General features: G+C 35.0%; 4 protein-coding genes across 4 annotated transcripts; all 4 read right to left on the bottom strand.

Annotated features, from left to right (window-relative positions):
* Positions 1–875: 875 nt before the first annotated feature.
* Positions 876–2111, bottom strand: LOC128920257 (transcription factor Adf-1-like). The gene is made up of 3 exons (XM_054227215.1): positions 1937–2111; positions 1681–1837; positions 876–1622 (listed from the first exon to the last, which is right to left on the bottom strand). The coding sequence occupies exons 1-3, from the start codon at positions 2067–2069 to the stop codon at positions 1415–1417; spliced, it is 498 nt and encodes a 165-aa protein (XP_054083190.1). The 5' UTR covers positions 2070–2111; the 3' UTR covers positions 876–1414.
* A 7962-nt stretch (positions 2112–10073) lies between these two features.
* On the bottom strand, positions 10074–12899 carry LOC128920255 (zinc finger protein 862-like). The gene is made up of 3 exons (XM_054227213.1): positions 12473–12899; positions 12308–12412; positions 10074–12248 (listed from the first exon to the last, which is right to left on the bottom strand). The coding sequence occupies exons 1-3, from the start codon at positions 12571–12573 to the stop codon at positions 10439–10441; spliced, it is 2016 nt and encodes a 671-aa protein (XP_054083188.1). The 5' UTR covers positions 12574–12899; the 3' UTR covers positions 10074–10438.
* Positions 12900–13258: 359 nt separating this feature from the next.
* On the bottom strand, positions 13259–15247 carry LOC128920256 (tigger transposable element-derived protein 6-like). Its single transcript, XM_054227214.1, has 2 exons — positions 13929–15247; positions 13259–13875 (listed from the first exon to the last, which is right to left on the bottom strand). Exons 1-2 carry the CDS (start codon positions 14739–14741, stop codon positions 13483–13485), a joined length of 1206 nt encoding a protein of 401 aa, XP_054083189.1. The 5' UTR covers positions 14742–15247; the 3' UTR covers positions 13259–13482.
* A 2214-nt stretch (positions 15248–17461) lies between these two features.
* LOC128920258 (uncharacterized) lies at positions 17462–19511 on the bottom strand. Its single transcript, XM_054227216.1, has 4 exons — positions 19081–19511; positions 18820–19013; positions 18580–18762; positions 17462–18518 (listed from the first exon to the last, which is right to left on the bottom strand). The coding sequence occupies exons 1-4, from the start codon at positions 19118–19120 to the stop codon at positions 18483–18485; spliced, it is 453 nt and encodes a 150-aa protein (XP_054083191.1). The 5' UTR covers positions 19121–19511; the 3' UTR covers positions 17462–18482.
* Positions 19512–27205: the final 7694 nt, after the last annotated feature.

Here is a 27205-nt window from a genome sequence, read left to right as displayed (position 1 = left end):
GAAAAAGTTGTCACATACAATATTTCTTCCACTTCCATCAAAAAGGTTGATACATAAATCTTTGACTATTCTTTCACCAAAGTTTCTTTCACGTTCACCAGACGGTGCCATTCCTGTATAGATCACCACGATAAGCATACAATTGTTCATCTACGGTGACATTGGCTCCTGCCACGTAAAATCTACGAAGACAGCTGTTTAGCATCAAAAAAACGTCCGATATTGCTGCTGCTTTGTCAGTTTGTTTGCGTTGCTGGCGTGTGTTTCCATTATCAGAACGAATGAAGCGGCTAATTTCCCAAAATCGTCGTACACTCATTGCAGCACGTTATAATGGATGTGATTTAGTATTCCATAAATCTTTCGTATGCACGTAACCAGAATGTGTAACGCCACTTAGCAAAAGTACGCACAAATATGCAACAAATTCATGATCTCGGTTCCCTTGTTGGATGTTTTGCATTGTTCAATTGACAATTCGTTGTTATTAATAATACGTGCATCATGAACGCTACCAGAAAAGCCTAACATCAAGTGCCTTATTTGTAATCTATCATCGCATACGTCTAGTGCCTTAACGGAGTAAATATGTTTTCGTGAAAAGTACGCTTCTGGGTCCTGTGACGGTTTTTCCGCCAATGGAATTTCCTTTGCATTTAGGTAACTTACTCAAAGTTTCTAAAACTTGAATCGGTTTTATAAATATAAACCCAAACGATTACCCTCCTCCCGCCCAACCGGCCCGTGCAGCGCAGTCCACAAACGAGCGGAATTTGCCAAGTCTAGAAAGGCAAGAGATTTTTAAGCGTCCAGTTCTCAAACTGCTCAGCTACAGAAAGAAACATTTCAACAGCTGAGATTTAAAATTTATAAAAACAAAAAGTTAAAAATTGCTGAATATTACTTATTAAGAAAAGACAAAATAGTTTTTTTGATGCTAAAGGTTAAGTCAGATGGATCAAATGTGCTGGAATGAGAATTAAAATCATGACATATTCGGCGGAATGAACGTCGTGACCTATAGTTTGTGTGTATTAATTGTGATTTTAAAGCCTCTATTTTACTGACAAGAATAGCCTCTTCTTCATTCGGATTTGCATTATACCTGTTTCTCATTATATTTTCGTACGGTGTAAGTATAGTCGTTAAATTGGCTACATGGTACAAAAATTGTGTGTCTTCAAATAAATACACTATGTCTGTCTCAGTCAAAACAAATTTTCTATTACTGAGGTCAGTCACTAAATCTGCAAAAGAGGAGTAAATTGTAAATAATATTACAATACCGCTGTACATGCTGTAGCCTGTCTTCGAATGCTGTCCTTATGGATAATTTTTCCTCTCTCAGTTAGAATGGTTGCACCGCGATCTTCTTTTACAGTATGTACAATTTTTATTATATTTATTGGCACTTTTATTCCGTCTGTCCGTTCGGGAATAAATTATATCTCCGGAAGCAGCCGTCGTCATCGCTGTTTGTTTTCTTTACTCTTTTCCGGATCGGAGTTGAAAACGACAACTCCGAAGGCGACGATAAATTAGTCTGAGAACATTCAAAACTAATTGGCTCCAACAGCTCCTGCGAAAACATATCATCTAAAATGTTTGTGGTGCAACGATTTCTGTAAAAGGGAAATAAATATTTAATACGTATAAAATATTAAAAAAATATTAACTTACGGTCTGGGCCGTATATATAGTTTTAAAAAGCTCATATTATCGAACAACGGCCAGGTTTCGGCGTTACTCGCCCCACTTCCTGATGGTGCCTCCATTTTCCTTACCACCCTACTGAATCTTTCCCTTAGAGTCAGCCACCTCTTCGAGCACTGCTCTTCTGTAAAATAAACACAACTTAAACTATTAACATCTACACATATATATATACAAAATATATTACAATCTAATAAATAAATTGTTAATAACAATTACTTACCAGTAGCACCTAGCTCCTTCGCCACGCTTACCCACGCGTCCCTCTTCCGGCTCGGCACTCGGTAGCCTACGCAGGCCTTGTTATATAAAATTTCACGCGCCCGCACTTCTTCTATTAATTTTTCATCATTCATTGTGTTTATTCGGATTATTTATCAAATGGCAAATTAAATATAGAAAATTAAATGATGAAAATGAAGTGAAGCGTGCTATCAAAAAAGCGAGCGAAATAACTGAGCTGTCACTCTCTGAAATGTCAAAATAAAGGGAGAGAGCAAGGATGCCACTCTCTGAAATGTCAACTTAACTTGAAATTCTAAATTCAACAGACTTTCAAGTCAAGTCATGCGTTCGGTAATCAAATACATGCAAGGCCCATTAAACGGATCTTTTATGTGACAGTTATCAAGTCTCTCTAGGTCAAGTCAAGTATGGGTAACTGGAGCGTCGATGTGTGCGCGTAGTTGTGCCATTTCTGATGTCATCGTAACTGATTCTGATTTTCTACGACTGCAGTGGATTTTTGCCATTTTTTCCTTCCGGAAGTTCTTGATGTGCTCCAGTTTTTAGTGGTTCCTCAGAATTCTGTTTTTGTTCCAATTTTTCAGGAACCTGATGTGTCTTTCTTTAAGACCGTGGATTTTGGGTTTTTAAGTCTTATATTTCAATGCCTGGCTTGAAAGCAAGTTGATTTGCTATCCCAGTTGAGCCCCCAGTTAAATAATAATAATATTGGGTTTATTATTTTATTTATTTATTGAGTTCAGTATATCCACCTTTACGTTTGATGGTAACACTAAGACTAAAGGACATTAGGTTTGCTTACAACTATTTGTACTATCGACAGAACATTCATGTTGTTCTGTTGTGTTCTTATTTTAAGCTGATAAATATATTTGGACAAGTTCTTATCTGTTACTGATATTTACAAATTCAACTTTATGTACTTTAACGTTCCAAGACTTGTTAGTCACTTGTTTGACTTTCGAAGGTTTTTCTTTTCGACTGTCTAGAGTAATGGCAGTCACTTTCTTTCTGTAAACCCCAGCAATAATCAGCAAGCATGGAGGGACTCCATTTTCCTTGCTATCTTTTTTCCATGGTTTTTATATCTTGATGGAATCTCTCACCATGCTCATCGCTAATGTCACCTCAATTTGTAGGAAACAAATTTAAGTGCGAGTCAAGAAAGTGAATTTTTAACGACATTTTGCAGCCCATGCGTTCATAATTTTTTATCATATTGGCAACTAATTTCTTATAATTTTCAGATCGTCTGTTACCCAAAAAGTTAGCATTTAACTCTTTAAATGAAAGCCAAGCTGCTCTCTCTTTAGCAGTAAGCTTTTTTTCAAAATCTTCATCTTTCATCACTTGTCGAATTTCGGGTCCAACAAAAATTCCCTCCATTAATTTCGCATCGCTAATGTATGGAAATTTGTCTTTTAAATGTTGAAAACAGCTACCTTCTTTATCCATTCCTTTCACATAATTTTTCATTAAACCAAGTTTACAATGCAGTGGAGGTATGATAATGTTTTTTTGAATATATTTAATATGAGTGCAAGTAGAGCGCGCGAGTTAATAATGTTATGATTTTTTATTTTATTTTAACATTTTTATTAATGAACCGTCTTCTTACAACTCCCTCTTCTTACAACGATACTTATAATAGACTTAAGACTACTTATATAGTTGTGGTTTGCTGATAGGGATGTACTGCTGCATTCTTGATAAGGATGTTTCTATTGTTTTCCTGATAAAGATTAGCCGATGTGCCGCTGTGGTTCGTCTAACCGATAGTGATGTTTGTTGAGGTGATAAGCATGTTTAACTATTGATATTTGATATTTGTATATGTTTAGTTGATAAGAATTTTGGGTAAGCGATGTGTTCCTTAACTCGCGCACATGAAAAAGTTGTGCTATATGCAAATTTTTGACTGATTCAGAACTTCTTCTGTTTGATTCTTATAGTTAACAGTTTAAGCATCAATTTAAGCCTAATTAGAGACTTCTAACACAGTTAGCATAATTCTTAATAATGTCCTCGTGGACGAGAACGACGTCGTTGGGCTGCAGATTGCGTCTGGGGTGCAGCCACTTGTTGCGCTCCTGAAGGCCCGTCAGGTATGTTTTGGACCACTGTCGCCAGAACTGGGTCCATTGACACCTGTTCTGGGGGTAGTGCTCGCAGGCTCAGTGGTACTAGGGGACGGGAGTTGAGGATGTCCACTTCGGCCAGTAGAGTTGACAGCTCCTATGTTGAAAGTAGCGCGTTGCCGATTACGCGCACGATGTGGTGTTTGGCGGACTTCACCGCGGCTTCCCATAACCCGCCGAAGTGCGGCGCCCTTGGTGGTATAAAGGTGAAGCTGAATCCTTCTTCTGCGGCGAATCCCTTCACTTCTGCTGACTGGGCCAGAAATGTATCTTTCAGCTAGCGCAGCTTGCGGTCGGCGCCGACGAAGTTGGTGGCGTTATCGCTGAATATTTTCTGCGGCATTCCTCGGCGTCCAATGAACCTTTTTAGGGCGAAAATAAATGAATTAGAAGATAGGTCCGAAACTAATTCTAAATGTACTGCTTTTGAAGTGAAGCAAACGAAAACTGCAATATATGTTTTGACGGGGGGTCGACTGCGTATTTTTAATGTTGTATATATTGCACCACAAAAATCTACGCCACATATAAGAAAGGGTCGTAGTGCTCGAAGTCTTTCGACCGGCAAATTGCCCATTATTTGGTTTTGCAACTTCGGCTTATAATAGAAACAATGTACAGTGAAATTCCTCATAACCGGACACTCACGGTCGCAGGGTTTTTGTCCGGTTATGGGAGATGTCCGCTTATAGGGGATGTGGTCAAAAAATATATACTATACATTTAAAATTCATTGTAGTTTATTTAAAAAAATTTTCGAAGTAAAGAATATTTAAATACTTTAGTATTACATACATAAATATATCAATTAAATACATTGTACAAGTCTTTACATTCCAATATCGACTAGTTTGATAAAAAAAATTGTGTGATGCTCGTTTGTTTTAACATTGATTCCTTTGATTTGAAATTTTCATTTTCAAAGTGATTCTCGATATTTTTAACCTGCTGAAAAACTACATAGTCATTTTTTTGCAAATTGTTTCAAGCGCGCAACAAGTTTTAAAGCCTCTTCATATGATGTTATGGGGTCACTTATTTCTTCTGAAGGTTCATCTTCTGAATCACTTAAGTCCATAGTATCATCTGGTTGGTCAAATTGAATTTCTATATTGTTGTCCTCAGTGAAAACATTTTGATCTATTTGGAGAAAACCTTCGAAATCATTTGCCAAATCTAGTCCTTCCTGAAGCCTAGCATAGACTGCCAATGGAATGTCATCTTCGGGATCAAAATCTGAAGGATGCTCTAAGGTTTCCAAAAATCCTGCTTTACGGAAGCAGTACGGATTGTTGTGGCTTCCACTTTATCCCAAGATGCTTTGATAAAATACACAGCTTCCAGTACATTAATCGATTTTGAGAGCTCTGAGGCAGAACTTGTATCGCCAATTTTAGTTATCAAGTGTTTTAAAACTAAGCTTCTATACAAAGTTTTAAAATTTTGAATTATACCTTGATCAAGGGGTTGGCTAACTGCCGTTGTATTTGGTGGCAAGAAACAAATTTTTATATTGGTCAAGTCTCATTCCTTTGGATGAGAAGCGGCGTTATCTAAAAAATAAGATAATTTTTCGATTCTGGGCTTTCATTCTTCGATTGAACTGCTGCAGCCATTCGCTCATCACTTCTCGAGTCATCCATGTTTTTTTATCAGACTTCCAATCCACTGGAAGTTTTGCAATTGGAACATGTTTCAAGGATCGAGGACGGGCTGCTTTCCCTATAACCAAAAGCGGCTCCTTATCTCCAGCCATATTAGCACAGAACAAAATTGTGAGTCTTTCCTTTGATAGCTTAGCTCCCATACATTTTTCAGATTTAAAAGCGAGGGTTTTGTCCGGTAAGGCACGAAAGAAAAGCCCACTCTCATCGGCGTTGTAAATGTCTTCAGGCTTGTACCCATTCAACAGAGTTTGCAGCTTTGTCTGAAACTGTTCGACATCATCCTGATTCACATCTGCAGCTTCACCAGATATGCATTTGAAGGAAACATTATGCCTTAATCGCCATTTATTTAGCCATCCATCCGAAGCTTTAAAATTAGGTACACCCAGTTTTCCTGCAATTTCCATTGCCTTTGCTTTCAAAATGGGACCAGAAATCAGAATTTTTTGACTTCTAGCCTTAGCGAACCAATGAAAACACATCCTGTCTATTTCCGAGCCGCCTTCTTTAAGGAAACTTCGCTTTTGGTGAATATTAGATCCAGACTCCCATTTAGAACGAATTTTTTCTTTATTTTTATTAATTTCAGCAGCTTGCGTTTTGCCAATATTGAACCATTTAAAGCAAAGGAAACGTGTACCTACAAGTTAAATTTTGGACTCACCATACTTTACCTTTTTGCAATTCCACGTACTGATAACTTTTCTTTTTCGAAAACATTAATAACTTGCATTTTCTCTTTAATAGAAAGTAGCTTCTTTTTCGGTGCCATATTATTACGAACTTTGAACGCAACCACTCGCATGCAACTTACTTGACAAACTGAATAGAAAACCACCTTTTACTTGACACGCACCACGGCTTGAATGTGTGCATACATGTTAAAAGGGGAATCCCCTATTTCATTTTTATAATGAACAACAAAGCTTGCTTGCGATGTTTTTGAATTTTGTCCCTTTATGAGAAATTTTTTCATGGAAATGGCTTGAAATACAGTGTCCGCGTCCGTTTATTAGAATGATATTTGTATGAAAAAATGATTGAAAAACCTGTGTACACAAAATTTGTCCGGTTATTGGAGCTGCCCGGTTATAAGGACTGTCCGTCTTGGGGAATTTCACTGTATACAGTTTCTTACGGTTCTACTGCAAGCTTCTCGGACATTAATTAGCCATATGCGTTCTCGAAGAAGCGCAACCAACGCTTTAGCCCCAGCGTGGTGATTTCGAATATGCAGGTACCGTAAATATGTTATAACGAAGTGCGAATTTTTATTTAGTAATAGCGGATATTTGGCATCATATGGGGGAGGTGCATTTAATAGGCGACCTCCTACTCGGATTAATTTAAACGAAAGCGATATATCCGAGTATTCATGCAAAAATGGATTAAGTTTTGCCAAGTTTGCGGGTAGGATGGTACCTTTATGCAATTTTTGAATAACATCCGAAAACTCTGAATGTTGGATCACCTGTGCAATTTTTTAAAAACTCAAGTTTAACTCATCTGAAGTCAGATCCTGGCCCATGCAGGATTTTGATGGTAATATATATGCGACCACACGAAGCAATTTTTTATGAGAAGAGACTTTTTCACAAAACTCTTTGCTTTCATTTTTTTTCGAAATTATTATTTTCCATTGCATTATTATCTAAATCATCTGGTTGACAAAACTCTTCTTTGTTTACATTTTCAACAGTGTGAAATAATTCTTGCACTTGTATCTAGGTTGATAGTTCTAACTTTGTAACTTGTAAACGGCAAGTATTGCAAATAAAATTATTGCTATCAATTGAAAATGTTTCAACTACAGTATACTCTCGAATAGTAAATCGATTGGTATTTTGGGTAATTTACTTTTTCGAATAATTTACTTTTCCAAATATATACATAAATTATCTGTTTTTATAATATTAAATGCATTTTTAAACTTAAAGAATTCATTCATTTATTTGCTTCAATAAAACATATGGATTTACATGAAAAACATATTTACATTTACATACATACATATATATTTACTATGAATAGAAAAAATCTTGAATATTCTTTTGTTTTTTTTTTCTTTTGCAATATATTTTCTGACCATTTTTGTACGACAATTCAAAAAGTCTGACACCTGATTTGCATCGTTTTCATTTTCAAACCAGTGGATCAAGTAGGAGAGTTTATTTACTAAAAAGACGCGATAAACAAGAGAGTAAGTGTTTTTGCAACATCGTAAAAAACGCTGCTTGCTTCGTTTCGAAGTTTTTATCACACTCTCTGAAAAGTAAATTAAAAAAAATTAAAAAATTTACTTTTTCGAGGTGCATGTGTAATCTTAAAGGTGGTTAACTTTTCCTTTCTGAGAATTTACTTTTCGAGAGTATACTGTATTTTTAAAAGGCTTAAAGCATTTATATCGTTGCATTGTGAAACCCAAATATTGCTTTAAGTGCTGTTCAACTTAAAATCTATTCAACTTTAAATCTATCTATTTAAACTTACCTATTTTTTATAAATCTCCAACGATGAAGGTGCAAGCCAAACAACGTTATGTTATACGCGTTCAATGTGCAGGATAGCTAATGCATGTTCGTGCACATATAACGGTACGGCAACGCCGGTTGAGCCGGAGATATAGCTTTATTTTACCTCAGAGTATTCTTAAAATTATTGGTTGTCCTATGCTTTCACAAGACGTTCGTCAACGCCTTAGCATTCACAACTTCCACCAACGCTTTTAAACTTTCTTTCTAAAACTATAACTTTTTCAACTTTTTACTTCACAATTTATTTTCTACTCTTTTGTTCATCCATTTGTTATGAAATGTGCTCTTCCCAAAAAAGTTGTATATAGGAACAGTTATGAATGTCTCCTTTACTCATCTTCAACATACGAAATTGAGTTTCTATTACGTCTCTGAATCATGTATCAATTAAGGGAATTGATCAAATAGTGAAAGTATCTCTTCGGCTCTAATGTCAGAGGTAGACTTTATGGTAGGTATACATTATGGCAAAATATTTTGCTTCGGTTTTTTAAGTTTTTTTTTTTAATATGCTATTGTTATCTATGTAATGTATTTGACGAACCACTGTGTTATTTGCTCACTTAAAAAAACATTTGCATCACTCGTCACAACTTCATTTTCCATATTGTCTTCCTCACTGTGTGAAAACCTTTCACTACCTTGCCTAGCAATCAGTGTTGCCAACCTCAAAAAACTAAAAAACCACAACTCGCTTAAAAAAAAAAAACAGTAGAAAGCGGTAGGTAAAGAAAAAAAGGCAGATTTCATAATTTTGCTCATGTAATTAAATAATAAACAACTTTCTTAGTTACTAGAACTCGCATCAATTGATATATTTATAATCACAGCAACATAAAACAAAAATCAAAGTAAAATTATTTTTCAGTTTCATTTTCAATTGCCTCATCTTCAATATTTTCACACTCATTTTTATTTTTAAAATCATACATGTTTTTGTTGAATTTCTTCATGTGCTTTTCTGTGGCTTCGAATGAATAGCAATCAGTTATTTCGGATTTAGTATGTAATACTCCTTTAATAGTTGTAGTCGATATTCTATTGCGTAATTTGGTTTTCATATGTGGTAGGCACAAAAGCTTCTTTACCAATTCACACAATGTAGGGAATGTTTGAGATTCGTCTCCATTTCTTAATTCTTGTACATGTTTCCAAAAGTCGATAATATCGGGAGTTTTGTTTTGGTCGAAAGAAAAATCGACATTTCTTAACATTCGCCATTCTCTATCCAGTTCCGTTATATTATTTGGACAAATCTTTGGGAAGAAATAATGTAAATCTGCAATGGAAGGGAATTTCTTTTTTATTTCAGAATCCAGAATTGTTTTAGGATTTAGCATCTTCAGACATTTTAATGCTTGACGGTCTCTGTCGTCAAAAGGAAACCTTTTTAATATCTGTTTTGCAGCCTCGATATAAAACTCCTTACACTTTAAGTAGAAATTTTTCAGCTGTTCTTCCTCTAGTTCTCCTAATTCTCTCTTTCTTCTGATCAAATTTGGCACCATTCCACCAACGTATATATGTTGCATCGGTAAATGTTTCTGCTCACTCGAGAAGTCAATTTTCAGTCACCACGAACTTACGAGTTTCTGTTGATATTTAACATTTTTCTTCTTAGGAAGACTTTTTCCAGTCGATGAATCACTACTCATTTTATCAAAAACTTTGTAATTACTATTTTTTCAAAATAGACGCCGCAATTCAAAGAAACTGTTCAAGGTGTTGTGACTTGTGTCTATAAAACAATACCTACGCAATACAATAGGCGTGTACAGTGTTGCCACTGACAAAATATTTTATGTATCCAAAAGTGTAGCAAACCGAAACTTAATGTAGCCATACATTTTTTACACCTAAAAATTGTAAAAGACAGTTAGTTCATAGAATTTCTTTATTCATATAATTTTATTTAACTCAAAAAAATAACCACTTTGTGTTAACATTGTTTTTTATGTATTTAAAAATTATTATATTAAACTTAAAGGAACACATTTGGTGATAAATATTATAAATATATATATATATCGTTGTTATTATAAAAATAATAAAAAAAAAACAATTCTTGTGTTTAATTGACAAAGTTGTAAAAATAATGAAAATCTTTTTTTGCTGACCAAACAATATTTCTATTCGTTAGTTATTTACAGGTCATTATCGCATGTAAAGTACTTACTTCCAACTTATTTCTAGTGCTGGTTTTAATTAATTTAAGAGAAGAGAATTTTCTCTCTGCCACTGCAGAACTGTGAGGCAATGACAATAAATTAAATACAAAGCCACTTAGATCTGGAAATTTTAAGTCGCCCAGTCCATCTTTCATGGAAGCGACTTTCTCCCAAAATAAGTCAATATCCAAATTACTATTTAAATTGTGATTACTTAATTTAAATAAAGTCCATTGGGTAATGATTTTATCACATTCACATTCAAATAAGTCTGCATATTCCAAAACTAAATCTAAAATATTATTGTCATTTGCTGACATCACCTCCTCAGGTGTTATTAATTTTAAAAGTTCTAAATCCTTCCTGGAGAAATCAAATCTTAATTTGATTTGATCTAAAAGCTCTATGTAAAATGCCAGAATGTTACCTTTCACTTCATTTATTTCATCAGCTGTTGCCTTTTTTTTTAATAGAACTTCTGCTTTTGTACCAATAAATATTTTTGGTAGTTCAATATGATTACAAGTGCTTTTATAGTTAATATTGACGTGAAGTTCTTTGTTCTTTGCAATAAAATTATTTAAAATTAACAAGAAATATGATTTCATACTCGAATAGAGATATGGAAGACGACTTTTTTCTGACTGAAACTCTTTGTTCAAATTGTTAATCAAAGGCAACGCATACGAAAGAAATAGGAAATAGGATTTTGTTTTATTATCTTCCATTTTTTCAGCCAATTGGTTTGATCGAATTGCATTGACTTCTAATTTTGCATAAATAAAAAAGAATTTTAAGGCGTCCCATTGCTCATTTATTCGGGAAACAACTCCCTCTAAAGACAGCCATCGTGTTTGACAAACACCTAATATTTTATGTGGTTTCACGGAGCAATACTCCTGAAATTCCTTAAAGTCATGAACTCGTTTAGGGCTATGCGAAAAGAAGCTATATATATTTCGACATAACCAATTGACATCTTCGGGTATTTTTTTAGTGGCATAACTCACACACAAATGCAAAGAATGGCAAGTACATTTCAAATAAAAAATATTTGTTTCTGACTCCAGTAACGCTTTTACGCCAGATAAATGGCCGGCCATGACACTTGCACCATCTGTTGCCATACCTATAATATTTTTTAGCGGAATATTGTTGTCTAACAAAAACTTTTTTACTGCTCCAAATACTGAAGCTGAATCACACTTTGGTAGCTCAATAAGTGCTAAAAATCGATCCTTTGCAATAAAGTTCACAACGTATCTCACGACCATTACCAGACATTTTTTAATTGAGATATCCGTGGTTTCGTCAATGATTATTGAAAACTTACAGTTCTTTAACGTTGAAACAAGCTCGGATGTTGTTTTGCTAGCAATTTCCTTGGTTATGTTTGTTGCTTTAGTTCTGGCAATTTGCAAACGTTTGGCCACTTCAGAGTCCGGGCAACATTCAGCTAACAGAGCAGGTAAAACATCCATTAATAAAAACGGCAAGTTGTGCGTTATAAGAAACATGACGAGTGTAAATTCTGCATATTGAACCTTTTTGCTCATCTGCTCTTTTTCGGTATCCAAAAATGTCTCCATCGATAATTGACTCTTTTTGGTTTCCATATTTTGTACATGAGAAGAACAACTGGCGTGTCTGTTAAGATGTGACAATATATTTAAAGAGTTCTTGTTGCACGCTTTGCAAAAAGCGAGACCATTTTTGTTTTCCAGCCACGGGAACTTTTTCAGCCACTCAGTTCTGAACTTTCTCGTTCTTTTGCTCTTTTTACTAAATAAACAAAACATTTTTAATAAAATTCTGGAAATGGCAAAATTCTAAACACATACGGCTCATTGTTATTTCCTTGGTCTTCTTCTTCAGTAATGTCTTCTTCAGTAAAGTTTTCTTCATTTTCCTTTTGTTTATCAATCCGTGACTTTTTTACTATAAATCTGAAATATAACATTTTTAATTATTCCTTCTTATAATTATTAACATTAAAATTAGCTTACCTATCCATCATCAATGTATCAGCAGCCAACAAACACTCAAAGCAAACTTCATCAAGCCACCATTTGCATGTAAATACTTTGTCACAGGGTTGGCAAACCATCGACGGCACTATCGATACTATCGATGGTTGCTCGTCACTAAAACTATCACCATCGATGGTTTGCCAACCCTACTTTTACATTTGTGACATTTACACCTACCATGCATATATATACAATGCAATTAAGGTATGATCACAATGTAATTGTCATATTTTCTTGTGGCATTGAGTAGTATGATGCGATAATTTAACAAAGAAGAAAAAAAAATTAAGTCAATTTGAAAATTTTAAGAAATAGTAGCCATTTAATAAGCAGTGTAGCTTTGTAGCCTTATATTTTAAATGTAGCCAAATGGCTACAAATGTAGCCACTATGGCAACACTGGGCGTGTAGGCTACACGGTCAGTGTAGCTGTTATTCATAAATAGGGATTTCCCCGTGCATAAAAATATAAAGAAGATACTGCCACCTAGTGTCAATGCGTTTTATTACGTAGTGGTTTGTCACTGCGTTTTATTGCGTAGTGGTAATCAAAAAATGTTTGCATAGTAGTGTAATAGGTGACGCTGAACGCGAAAAACAGTAGAAAATAGGAATGAAACAGAAAACATGGTCATTCATGTGAAAACAGCCAATCTACTGTTAAAACAGTAGGGTTGGGAACGCTGCTAGCAATATAAATCTCCTTTGTTTTTTGACTAAACTTCTAATATGGCGTTTACTAATTTTTATAAATATATTAAGTACAGTAGATATCGGTTATATGCAATTGTTATAATGCAAAAAAAAATTTGCATACAGGCGGTAATTGCAAACAAGCGGTATTCGCTTATATGCAAAATATATGCATATACACAATCAATTCGATGTAAACAAAAAATAGCACACAAGAAATAGAATATATAAACTTATTCAGTTTTAATAAAAATTATATTTCACTTCAGTCAATTCATTTAATTTGAAAATTGTTAAGATTTACTTAAAAAATCTGTTATTTTCTTCTGGCATTTCTGTTTTTCAGAACTCTCTAGGATTAAATTTTCAATATCTTCAAAAGCCTCTAAGGGATCTATATTGTTATGACAAAAATAGTCACGCAGCGAATCTAAGCTTAGCAAGGCATTTTTCGTTGAGGGGTGTTTAATACAAGCCTCAGATTGCGCGAACACTTCCTCATCTTCAGTAGAATTTTGATTGACGGCCAATACGTCCGCAACAATATCCTCGTCCGACATGGTTCCAAAGCAGACAAGTTCATTATCGCATTGAATGTATTCATTATCGAGTGTGCACCATTCATAGTTTTCGCCTTCTGTGGCTGCAATCTCATCTGTAATGAATTGAATGTTGTCAATGCCTGCCTGAAATGAACAATTTTATTTTAAATTTGTACCATCTTTAACACGAAATTTACCTTTTTGAAACAATTACTAATTGTTTGCTGCTTAACAAGGTTCCAAGCGCGATTTGCATAATTGATACCATCCAAAATAGTGAGCGATTTCAGGAATTCAACTATAGATAAGCCCTTCTCCAACGCACAAATTTGTTTTTTTATTAGTATTTGTCGATATTCCATTTTAAAGGAGTGGATGATACCTTGATCAAGTGGCTGTATAAGGGCAGTTGTATTTGGTGGCAAAAATTCAATCGTAATGTTTGAGAATTTCTCATCTGTATTGTGGCAAGGAGCATTATCAACAATCAAACATATCTGCTTGTTATCTTTTTCAAGATTTTGATTGAGATCTATTAGAATCTTTTTCCAAATAACACTCGTCATCCAAGCACTTCTATTATTATAATATGGCAGCGGTAGCTGTTTTCCTTTAAAAGACCGTGGTTTAGCCGACTTTCCAATGCAATATGCACGTTTATACGTGCCGGTTGCATTGCATAGAAACAGAAATGTGAGGCGTTGCTTTTGAGTTTTGAATCCCTTTGGATTCTCATACTTGCCTTTGTAACTTCCATTTGGCAACGCCTTGTAGTACAGCCCGGTTTCATCGGCATTAAATATACAATCCGGCGAAAATTTTTCAATAATATGAGGCAAACGGTTAGTAGTGAAAACTTCTGCACTTGTTGCGTTATTTTCGCCAGCTTCTCCGTAAATCTTGGAGAAGTTAAGGGCATTTCGCCCGCACCAACGCTGCAACCAACTACGGTCTGGCACATAAAAATTCCTGTGCTTTAGAAAGCAAGACAGGTCCGGTAACAATTCCATTTTGGGACCGGATTTGGTTAAACCAGGACAACAAGGTTCTGTCCAAATTCACGTGTGCGCCTTTCCTATCCCGTTTCCTATTGGGATTTGTTATGGCGCGGATTTTGTTCTCTTGGATTTGAATGCGCGATATAGTGCTTAAGCTAACTTTATATTTAGCAGCAATGGTTTTTCGGTCTTTGGAAGTCTTTAAATCGTTTAAAACCGCAATTTTTTGTTTCGCTGTTAACACAACACGACGCGACATTGTAACAAGTGTAACACAAAATCATATGTTTGACAATCGATAAATCGATAGAATAAATTTAGTGTTTCAGTGTTGGAAAATTTGCTTAAAACAGATTAAAATTTGTACGTAACGATTCAATTTTGCTGAAATTTTTTTGCATAAATGCGATATTTGCTTATAAACGATTTGCATTCAAACAACCAAATTCATATAATAAAACGTTCTATAATGCGTTGAAATATGAAAATTTTGCATATAACCAAAATTTGCATACAAGCGGTTCGTCATATAACCGATATCTACTGTATATTTATCTATTTTTACTTATAATATTCTGAATTCTGGACATTCCAGGTGCATGCCCTCAAATCGTGATCCTTAAAACGTTTGCCGTCGTCATCGTTTGGTTGTCATCAAAAGTGGGGTTTCTCATCCGAGGCTCTGTTCGGTCTTTCATTGGTGAGGTTGGTGGGTCCCAAACCCTACGCACAATCGCAAAAGCGGGCCTTTTCACTTAAGCTCACCTTCATACGGATGTCTATAAGGAACCAATCCTGTGATATACCTGTCCTTGGATGGTAAAAGTGGGTAAAAATCCAGGCATTACGACTTCCTTATCTACACCAAATGACGTCATCTGAAAGCAAAAATTATACTTTCTAATCCTGCTTAAAAACCGGCGCGATTCGTTACTGTTGTAAAAAAGTAAAGATTTAAGAGGTTTCTCTGGCTCGCCAAGTAATGGAATTTTAACCTATCCACCAGAACAGCACATACCTGGAGTTTCTTCTTTCCATTTCAGTGCTTCACAATATCTGCATTTTTTTCAATTCTCACAATGATAACCAATCGGTGATTAACATAGGCGATCAAAGGGTCATACTCAAAAGCGGCACTATTAAGTGCCTTCCACGTACTCATTGAAAACGTACATTTTCTTTCTGCCTGCCGTTCAGCATTTAAAAGACGTCGTCTTTGTGAATCTTCATCAGTCTCTGCCGCAATCAATTGCGCGTGACGTTCGGCATCAAAAACTCGACGTGTCTGAGTCTGTTCCACTGTCTCAGAAGCTCTTTGAGGTGTGGTCTGACGGGCCTGAGTCTGCGTAAACGTCTCAGAGGCCCTTTAATAATAAAATAATAGGGTGAATATTATAATATGTAACTCGTTCAAACGTTTTTTTTTAATATACCGAAATTTTCAAATTAAGTGAACTAGTTGGTTTGGATGGAAGTTTTGAACCGAATACTGTTTGGTGGCGAGGCGTTCTCGTCTATGATGGCCACTTCTAGGCTGTCTCTGGCCACGTCACTGAAGTGCCTTGCTGCTGTACTATGCTCTGTTCCGCCTTGCCTGGGTTTCTTAGGCAGAGTTTCCGGCGTTTCATTGTGTGACCGGTTCATTTTTTTGTGAACCGCTTTGTCTCTCTGCTTCTGCTGGAGGAATCGATTGCTTCGTTTTCAAGAAGTTTTCATATTCCTCCACTATGATTTTTTGGCGTTTGAGGCCCTCTTCATTAATAGAGGTGCCGGCCACCTCGTCCTTGGCTATCTTACCTAAAATAAAGACAGTCCTTTGGTACCGGCTCTTCTTCACTTGATTCAATGATGTTTGTTGGTTGTTCCTTTCGCTTCCTGTGTACTTTGGTTGGTACTCACGGTTGCTTTGGAGGTGGAGGGTTCTGGGCTCTGGTTTAGGGAACTTTGTTTGTTTCCCATTATTTGTTCTGCTGTCACTACCGGTGTACTATGGTTGGTACTTCCGATGGAACTCTTTTTCCTCTCCTGTCTGGAGGCGAGGAGAGTGTCTCTTTCGGATTCCGTGATAATTCTCGAATTCCTGTATTCGTTGTTGTTGTACTTGAACTTGTTTCTGCAGGCAGGAGTATCCCTTCCTTCCCTTCTTATTCTTATAATTACTGATTGTCCTATGATTTCACAAGACGTTCGTCAACACCTTAGCATTCACAACTTCCACTAACGCTTTTAAACTTTCTTTCTAAAACTAAACTTTTTCAACTTTTTACTTCACAATTTATTTTATACTCTTTTGTTCATCCATTTGTTATGAAATGTGCTCTTCCCAAAAAAGTTGTATATAGGAACAGTTATGAATGTCTCCTTTACTCAGCTTCAACATACGAAATTGAATTCGAATTCTATTACGTCTCCGAATCATGTATCAATTTAGGGAATTGGTCAAATAGTGAAAGTATCTCTTCGGCTCTAATGGCAGCGGTAGACTTTATGGTAGGTATACGTTCATTATGGCAAAATATTTTGCTTCGGTTTTTTTTAAGTTTTTTTTTTTTAATATGCTATTGTTATCTATGTAATGTATTTGACGAACCACTGTGTTATTTTCTCACTTAAAAAAAATTGTTTGCATCACTCGTCACAACTTCATTTTCCATATTCTCTTCCTCACTGTGTGAAAACCTTTCACTACCTTGCCTAGCAATATAAATCTCCTTTGTTTTTTGACTAAACTTCTAGTATGGCATTTACTAATTTTTATAAATATATTACGTATTTTTATCTATTTTTACTTATAATATTCTGAATTGTGGATATTCCAGGGGTATGCCCTCAAATCGTGATCCTTAAACCGTTTGCCGTCGTCATCGTTTGGTCGTCATCAAAAGTGGGGTTTCTCATCCGAGGCTCTGTTCGGTCTTTCATTGGTGAGGTTGGTGGGTCCCAAACCCTACGCACAATCGCAAAAGCGGGCCTTTTCACTTAAGCTCACCTTCAAACGGATGTCTATAAGGAACCAATCCTGTGATATACCTGTCCTTGGATGGTAAAAGTGGGTGAAAATCCAGGCATTACGACTTCCTTATCTACACCAAATGACGTCATCTGAAAGCAAGAATTATACTTTCTAATCCTGCTTAAAATCCGGCGCGATTCGTTACTGTTGTAAAAAAGTAAAGATTTAAGAGGTTCCTCTGGCTCGCCAAGTAATGGAATTTTAACCTATCCACCAGAACAGCACATACCTGGAGTTTCTTCTTTCCATTTCAGTGCTTCACAATATCTGCATTTTTTTCAATTCTCACAATGATAACCAATCGGTGATTAACATAGGCGATCAAAGGGTCATACTCAAAAGCGGCACTATTAAGTGCCTTCCACGTACTCATTGAAAACGTACATTTTCTTTCTGCCTGCCGTTCAGCATTTAAAAGACGTCGTCTTTGTGAATCTTCATCAGTCTCTGCCGCAATCAATTGCGCGTGACGTTCGGCATCAAAAACTCGACGTGTCTGAGTCTGTTCCACTGTCTCAGAAGCTCTTTGAGGTGGGGTCTGACGGGCCAGAGTCTGCGTAAACGTCTCAGAGGCCCTTTAATAATAAAATAATAGGGTGAATATTATAATATGTAACTCGTTCAAACGTTTTTTTTTAATATTCCGAAATTTTCAAATTAAGTGAACTAGTTGGTTTGGATGGAAGTTTTGAACCGAATACTGTTTGGTGGCGAGGCGTTCTCGTCTATGATGGCCACTTCTAGGCTGTCTCTGGCCACGTCAACAATACTTCTTCCTAAATATAAAACAAAAAAAACGTTTATAAATTCTGCATACTATTAAATGGAATTTCTTACCTCTGTTCCAATGGTTGGTAATTCAGCCAACCCATCAACTGCGAATGACCCTAATGTGTCCAACGCCCGCTGCTCAGTTTCGGTCAGGTCAATTTTTGAGCTTGGGCCGCCACCTGTTATCATCTTGTGCGCCTTTGCCTTCCTGGCCCGTGACCGAATCTGGTTCCTCCAATGGCTCAGATTCTATAAAACATAGTACATAAATACATACATATCTTAATATCTATGATTAAAAAATACCTCTCTCCATTTGGTGGGGGTCCGAGTTGGACCTTTAAGGGCATTTAGGAGGACAGAAACCTCCGACCAAAGCTCTTCAACCCTTTTTGGCCGCGATGGGTCGTTTTTGTTCACTTTTATCTCGGGGTGAACCCGCACAAAATTTAAATAACAATCAATTTGCTCCCGCGACGTGCGCAACGTTTTATTTTGATCTGTAAAAACACACACATTGTACATATGTATAAAACAATACAATTTACATTGTTTAAAATTACTTACTTTCCTTCTCCATTATGCTCAAATTTAAGGATGAGCACATGTATTTATCGATTATTGTGTTGTTCAAATTTTTCTTATTTAATTAACAATTGATTCAGATAAAATACATATATTACACATTTATTATAAACTATTTGAGTATATTTTTTCAATAATTGTATTATGCAATTATTTACAAGTAATTTTTTGCGGAAATTTGATTTCAAAAAATCTAATTGCGTGCAATCAATTCATAAATTATCACTGTGAATATGCACTCATCACTAATCAGCTAAACTAAACAGCTGATTGCTTGCTCTTCTTTTCACCACACTAGATGGTGAATATTTTTCTGACTGTATCAACCAGAATACCAAAATGATACATCCTGACTAACAGGGTCACCAATTCGCAATTGTCTCAAATAGAGACATGAGACAATTGTGACAAGCAGAATACCGGCATAAAAGTATAATCCAACTTCAATGAAATTTTTTTAATTTTTTGGTGACCAGAAATCCTACGTTGGATATAGCAAGATCCTCCCGATTAACCTGGTTGTAGATTTCTCCAAGTTTTCTCTTCTTCTTTTCCATTTTCAAAATCTTAACATCTTTTAATGATTTTTTTTCACACAAGCCATTTTAGCATTTGAGTTGAAACTAAAACAATGGCCCTGTTTATTGTAAACAAGATCGGATTTGATTTCGATATTAATTTCCAAAGCAGGATGATAAGAGTCCTCGGGCAAAACTAAAGGATCAGATCGGACAACAGAAAATATTGAAGTATTATCAACATAGACCAAATCTAAGAATTTACCGAATTCGTTCGGAATTAAAATAATTTGGTTAAGACCCAACTCGAACATTTCTTCCGAGTGCAAACTGGTATAATGTAATCATCAATGGATTTCCATGATACATACGGTAGATTGAAATCGCCCAGGACAATCATGGAATCAGTATTATTAGCAATTGAAAAAAAAAAAAATTTAATTAAAGAAGCATTCTGCATACATACAGATAAGTCAGATTGAGTAGGTACATATATAAGATAACGTTAAGTAAGTATAACCACTATTAATGCAAAGTCGTATGTATTTAAATTCAATGATGTCCGCATGAGGGATTTCGACTGCTTAAGATGGAATTGTAGAGTGGACAGTGAATAGTCTTGTTTTTTAATTTGAGCAATTACAGTTGGCTTTTGTTGCTTATGCTCGAATTCGCGCACGTCGACACGGGGTGGCCAAAATGATGTATCAAGTAGCAATTGAAAATTAAATTTTCTGATATCGATTTAATAAATTTCAATTTTACTTACCTGCCCACTTTCCGAGGCGAATTAATATTAATTTTCCCCTAAAAACAGCAACTGAAATGAAACGTGCACTAAATTTATTTGCATACACATTTACTAACTTTGTAATTATAATATAAAATATGCTTCAACATTTTGGTGGGGCTTTGAAAGCTATGTGTTTGCCATCGATAGCCCCGACGCAGTTCGGAAAATTCCATTGTGTTCGGAAGCAATTAGTTATCTGTTGTCTCCAACAATATGTGTTCTGTCCACTCTGGAATTTAATTTTTCAACACGCTTTGTTTGATTAATTTTTCTTCTTCTACTACTGCTAATGGTGCAATATGAATATGGAATTTATATACCAGTATACTATGCGCATCTACAATTTAGCGGTGGTTGACTGCATATACCTCGAACAACATGTCAGCAAGATCAACTCCTCCCATATATTTTTTGTTTCATTGGAATATTCGTTGCTAATTCTAAAACGATGTCTGATGATATTTCCAAATCAAAAGACTTACACTTACACTAAACTAATACCAAATAATACCAGGTACACCAGCCCGAACCAAATTTTCAATTTCTGCCTGATTAAGACCTCTTGATTATAAACAAACTCAACATGTCATGATTGATTTATTTTTAATAACTCTCTTACTTCGCTCCCTCTTCCCTCTAATTTTTGGTATAAATTTTCTGCAAAAACACATTGGCTTTCTGGTGGCAATAGCACAACTCAATGTGAATGATCTACTTCCTGTGCTTACTATCCTTTTATATACTGTGCTTCTTCCACGATTTAGTAATCGTCTGATTAAACAGGTAAATACTTCTTTTTTGCTGGTGTAGACACCACTTACGCGATTATAGCCGAGTTAACAACAGGGCGCAATTCGTTTTTTTTTTTTTCTTATTTTGAGATACCAAGTTGTCATTTATATGGAGTGACCATATTCCCGCATTCTTTTCGATTCCAATTATATGTAAAAAAGCACCACCCTTAATTGTAAATTATATTTTTTTTATATTCATCTTATATTTACCTCACAATTACTATCAAACATGTAGCTGTTGGAGTTTGAAATTTAAAAAGGTCGAAGGGTCTACTCACAAAGAAAAATGTAGAGAAATTTCTTCGCTACTGCAATATTAGCAACTTTTTCGTGATGAGTTGTATAAATTTCATTTTGAAAACTGTTCTACAATATGGGAAAATAAAAATAATGCGATTAGAGTTCGACCGATTTAGCGGCCTTGGCATCGATACATATCGACCATCAGCATCGGCCGATACTTTGCCACCTGGCCGATTAATCGACATCGGCTTTGGCAAAAAATTTGGTAACGTTCGAACACTAAATGCAATACCAGTTAATTACAAAAACAAAAAGCAGAAACGTTTGGTTGATAGAAAGATTTTATTTATTTTATATATATACTTATACTTAAATGTACATACATATATACTTAAATTATATATATATATAAAAATATATTCATGAAACTATACCTGTAAGAAATCTCGCTAATGATAACTAAATAGCAGTTATACCCCAGTTCTTCTTTGCTACTTAGAACCCTGTAGCTCTTTTGGTGCCCTTAATTGAAGGTTCTTCTGGAGAAGTGGGGTATATTCAATCCTATATGTTAATATTTTAATTATTAACATATTTACATTAAAATGAATTAATTTTAGTTTTATGTACATATATGACATATTTGTTTATTATCTTACATAATTACATTACATTTTAATATTTTCCTTTTTGTAAAAATTATGCGTTTAAAATGACTGTGTTTCATATGAAAACTATTTGACATACATAACTATAATAAGTTAATATTAATACTTAAAATTAATTGTATGAATAAGAATAATATTAATGAATACTTAATGATTTCTATAAATATATATAAGAATGTTTAAACACAACATTTCTTATAACAACCTATTCGTTGTGTGTTTATATGTAATATTTAATGTATATTGTAACCAAATATTATAACATAAATAATGTAATACAATTTATAAAATAAATTAAAGTAAAAAAATATATAAAAAAAATATAAAAGTTTTAATACAAACAATAACTATTGCTTAAAAATTTTTTTAGAACTAAAGGATTTTTCAATAACGCTACAGCCAACGACGACACATTTTTAAGGTTTGCCATTTCTCCATGAGATATACGATCCAATAACGAGTCGAAATTATTAAAATTTACTACCGAAATACCGAAATTCGGAGTCAGTGACCTCAACTATAAGAGCGCTACGTCCTACGTAGCGATGAGGCTCATTTATGGCTGAATGGCTTCGTCAATAAGCAAAATATTCGTTATTGGTCAGGTAGCAATCCACACGTACTCCATGAGTCACCATTGCATTGCGAAAAAATTACGATTTGGTGCGGTTTATGGGCCGGCAACGTCATTGGGGCGTACTTATTCTCTGTTGATCAAGACCAGTGCGTTACTGTGAATGGGAATCGCTATCGCTCGATGATAATCGCATATTTTTGACCCGAATTGGATGATATGGACTTGGACAATATGTGGTTCCAACAGTACGGCGCCACAAGCCACACAGCGAATGTCGCAATCGATTTATTGAAAACCAAATTTGGTGAACGTGTTATCTCACGAAATGGCCCAGTCAATTGGACCGCCGTTAGACTATTTCGTGTGGAGCTATGTCAAGTCTATGGTTGATGCGAACAAGCCGATTAATAAACTTCGTGCGAATATCGAACGTAAAATTGCATCGATTATACTTTCACAGTAATAAATAATTTCATTGATAGCTCAAACCGTGTAGCGCTCTTATTGAAAACCGCTTTATTTGTATCATTACTCATACGCCCTGTATCATTTTCGCTGTTTCGGTCTGCTTGTCTTTACTACGTTGACGTCAGTAATAAACATAAAGAATAATAAAAACAGATTATTACAGATCTTACAATGCCAAACAACAATAAATTCGGAAGGGAATGCTTGGCTTGGCACATAACGCTAATGGAAGCAGCCGATTTATATGACAACAATTATTGACAGAATAAGAAAGTTCAAATTCATAGAGCATTACATTTTTGCAGGCCTTATAACCAAAAGTTATTATAAAAATATTGAAAATATTAGAGAAGAAAGGTAGTTACTTCAAGTTTCAAGTGGCTACATATTGAGAAACCAAATAATTACTGTATAAATTAGCAGAATGAATTTGAACCAACGAGTATCGCACGGTAACACCCATGCTACCCATTTTAAGGGACGTGGGCACCTTCTCAACGTTGCCGATTCACTCAACTAAATTCTACTAATAGCATAACAGGTATGTTATCTTATAATTTTTGTAACTACCCAATACAAATAAATTTGAAATTTTGTTCCATAGGACCGTTGACGCTATGACCACGAGGTTTGATTAAGAATCGGCTTTTTGGCATCGGCATTAATACAGACATTTCTACATCAACGCGGCTAACTCGTCGTACTTCCGCTTGATTACTGCAATTTACCGTAGCAGTAACAGTGGAGAGCGGTAAGTTATTATATTTCCTCTTTTGATATGTCCATAAACTAATATTGCATTAAATTTTTTAAAGGCTTTATCAAAAAAACTATCCGGATAAGAAGTTTTCGAAGCTGATTATTAATAAATATATTAAATCAGGTAAGGAAACCCTATAGTTTAACAATCTTAAGTAGTTGGTTAGGTAATTATTTACATATTTGTACCAGAATCACGACATAATGTTCAATTTTTCTATTTTTTGTTAAAAAAATAAAATTATTAGAAAATACAATTAGTTCTCTAATTGAATTCTAATGTAGCTTTCTAATGAATTTATTATGACAACGGGTAAATATGGTTCATTTCAAGACAATGTTACATAGATTATTAAGTATTTCGAAAATATCTGTTCGGTTTGTTTTCTATTCCGGTTTTCCTTAAAAGGGGTTGAGATAACTAAAATCATATTTATTAATCATTATTTGAATAAAATAAGTTAAAAGAATCAAGTTCGGGTGTAATCGAAGATTTTATACTATCGCAATTTATTGATATAGTTTTTTTAAGTTAGCACACAATTTGACTCACATATTCGGCATATATATGGTATCAAGTCCATTGTAAGCTTGAAAACCCTAATATATGGGAGCTAGGGGAAGTATGACACGATTTCAATAATTTTTGGCATGGAGACATATTATTAGAAGAAACATATTCCCTCAGAATTTGTTCAAAATATCTGAAAGAAGCACTAAGATCCTCATATTCGATTTATATGGTCTTAAAAACTTATTGAGCGATTTCGACGATTTTTAGAAGAGAGATGTCACTCTTTGAATGCAGTTTTTTTGCAAAGTTCTGTTCCGATGTCTGCACTAGTTCTGGTATATGGAAAATAGGCGTGGTTGTGAACCTATTTGAACTATTTTCACAACATATCATTGAGAAGCTAGGAAGATATTATGAACTGAATTTCATTGAAATTGGTGGAGTAGTTTCGGAGATATGATACATTTTGTATACCATTTTGAGTGCAGCACATCTGTACCATCTTTATAATGCAATTTAAGACTCCAGGTGGTTTTCCTTACTGAATTAAAGCATTTTTAGGAGTTTTCAACATAACCTTTGTATGGGAGACGGGCGTGGTTATAATCCGATTTCCTCCATTTTTGGACTGTATAAGGTAGTACCTAAATCAAACGACTCTAGAAAGTTTCCTTGATATAGCTTTAGTAGTTTGCGAGATATGTACTAAAACTTAGTAGGGGGCGGGGCCACGCCTACTTCCCTAAAAAAGATTCATCCACATATGACCTTTCTAATTTATGGGTTAGTTATAGCTCTTTATATGTTTTCGGTTATTGCCATTTTGTAAGCGTGGCAGTGGTCCGATTACGCCCATCTTCGAACTTAACCTTCTTATGGTGCCAAGAAGTACGTTTTCCAAGTTTCATCAAGATACCTCAATTTTTACTCAAGTTACAGCTTGCACGGACGGACGGACAGGCAGGCATCCGGATATGAACTTTAGTCGTCACCCTGATCATTTTGATATATGTATATAACCCTATATCTAACTCGTTTAGTTTTAGGACTTACAACCAACCGATATGTGAACAAAACTATAATACTCTCTTAGCAACATTTGTTGCGAGAGTATAACAAGTAAAAAGAATTAAGTTCGGGTGCGTGGAATCGCAATTTATTGACACAATTTGACTTATATATTCGGAAAAGAGAGTGGTAGAATAACGAGAATCACTATATACAGCATATGAGGGCTGAAGTTATTCCTGAACCGATTTCACTAATTTCCAACAGCAGTCTAAATTTTATCCATAATTATACATTCACTTAATTTCGCTAAGATATGTGACATATTAACCGATAAAGCCTATCGGATGTTTGAAGAAACTTATATAATGTATAAGTGGGCTAGGGGTAGTAATGTCCTGATTTCCATAAAATATCTGGGAGATTTACCTATAATTTCGGTAAAAAATTATGCAGAGATACTAAGGTCTTCACGTTTAGTAACTTGGGAGAATACAGACTATCGTGCTTATCCTCAAATCAGTATTTGTACAACGTTTTATTTTTATAACATATCTTCGTTGGTTTATGATTAACGTATACGAGGGCTGCTATATATATTTCTGGCCTAATAATGAAAATAGAAATATTTATCAACGAAAATGGTTTTTTTGTTTTTCAAAATATTCTCCATCAAGATTTATACACTTTTGCATGCGCTCAAACCAATTTTCGAAGCACTTTTTTTGAGCCTTTTTTTAGCGATTGTCAAATTGTGCGGGATCCAACGAGAACAAACCTTTTTTACGGCCAGGTGTTCATGCAATATCGAATGTATGCTGGTGGGAGAAATGCATAGGCATGCCTCTATTTGAAGGTATGTTACATGACGGTCTTGCATTATCAGTTCACGTACGGCACCGATGTTTTCTGGCACAACGGCTGTTTTTGGATGTTATGCTAAAAAATTTCAAACTTTCCAATGGAAATGTCAGATTGCACCCGGCAACACTTAGTCTTGCCTAGGCCAGAAATATATATAGCAGCCCTCGTAGTAAAGTGAACGAATCAAATGTAATTCAATATTGTGTTAAATGAGAAATAGGCATGGTTGGAATGATAGTTGTAACCTCGAATGACTATTAAATTCACGATTCCTATAGCAGCCGAATTTACATTCCCGGATCATTGCAAAGGTTGTTCTTTTGACAATCTAACACTGTTTAGTTCGGATATAGATTCGAATCACCGTTACAATAATAAGATCAGTTCTATAAAAAGGGTTTCTCTTTGCTAATGTGCGATTGATTATAAAACACTTTATTGTGGTTCGAAAACTAAGATTGATCGCAACCGGCAGCGATAGTCGATGAAGTCAGTAAAAAAGTCTCCAGTAGAAGTAGTAGTTTAGAAAGGTTCAAAAATGCTATGGAGAGCATATAAAACATCTGTATTGAATTTCACTCCACGACTTATAATTTTTGTATTGAATACATTCTTGATTACATGCCGTGCTTACATCTCTTTGTTGTTATTAATAATATCTATATGATAACTAAAGTGACGTCATCAATAACAAATTTCATAAATTATATTCAACCTTATGTTATATATCATTATTTACTAGTAACTAGTAATAAAAGTGTCTGACCACTTGTGAATACCCCGAGCGTTGAATTTTTGTGAGCGTAACATATTCAATATACTAGAGAGCACTCCACTCTGCTCCACTGGTAATTTCAATGCAAATATTTATGAAATGCAAATGGAAATGTAAATGTGTTAG

Source organism: Zeugodacus cucurbitae, chromosome 3 (assembly GCF_028554725.1).
Source record: "Zeugodacus cucurbitae isolate PBARC_wt_2022May chromosome 3, idZeuCucr1.2, whole genome shotgun sequence".
Classification (NCBI taxonomy): domain Eukaryota; kingdom Metazoa; phylum Arthropoda; class Insecta; order Diptera; family Tephritidae; genus Zeugodacus; species Zeugodacus cucurbitae.
The sequence above is the reverse complement of the archived record's forward strand: the minus strand, read 5'-3'. Positions and strand labels throughout refer to the sequence as shown.

Bases quoted from the DNA above. Each gene is read 5' to 3' on its own strand.
- LOC128920257 (XM_054227215.1), bottom strand. From the start codon at position 2,069: ATGAATGATGAAAAATTAATAGAAGAAGTGCGGGCGCGTGAAATTTTA. The intron at 1,838-1,936 runs GTAAGTAATTGT...TTTATTTTACAG, and splicing joins GAAGGAGCTAGGTGCTACTG to AAGAGCAGTGCTCGAAGAGG. The intron at 1,623-1,680 runs GTAAGTTAATAT...TCCCTTTTACAG, and splicing joins CTATATATACGGCCCAGACC to AAATCGTTGCACCACAAACA.
- LOC128920255 (XM_054227213.1), bottom strand. From the start codon at position 12,573: ATGGTTTGCCAACCCTGTGACAAAGTATTTACATGCAAATGGTGGCTT. The intron at 12,413-12,472 runs GTAAGCTAATTT...GTTATATTTCAG, and splicing joins GATACATTGATGATGGATAG to ATTTATAGTAAAAAAGTCAC. The intron at 12,249-12,307 runs GTATGTGTTTAG...TTGTTTATTTAG, and splicing joins CAAGGAAATAACAATGAGCC to TAAAAAGAGCAAAAGAACGA.
- LOC128920258 (XM_054227216.1), bottom strand. From the start codon at position 19,120: ATGTGCTCATCCTTAAATTTGAGCATAATGGAGAAGGAAA. The intron at 19,014-19,080 runs GTAAGTAATTTT...GTGTTTTTACAG, and splicing joins GAGCATAATGGAGAAGGAAA to ATCAAAATAAAACGTTGCGC. The intron at 18,763-18,819 runs GTATTTTTTAAT...TATGTTTTATAG, and splicing joins CCCCCACCAAATGGAGAGAG to AATCTGAGCCATTGGAGGAA.
- LOC128920256 (XM_054227214.1), bottom strand. From the start codon at position 14,741: ATGGAATTGTTACCGGACCTGTCTTGCTTTCTAAAGCACAGGAATTTT. The intron at 13,876-13,928 runs GTAAATTTCGTG...TGTTCATTTCAG, and splicing joins TTAGTAATTGTTTCAAAAAG to GCAGGCATTGACAACATTCA.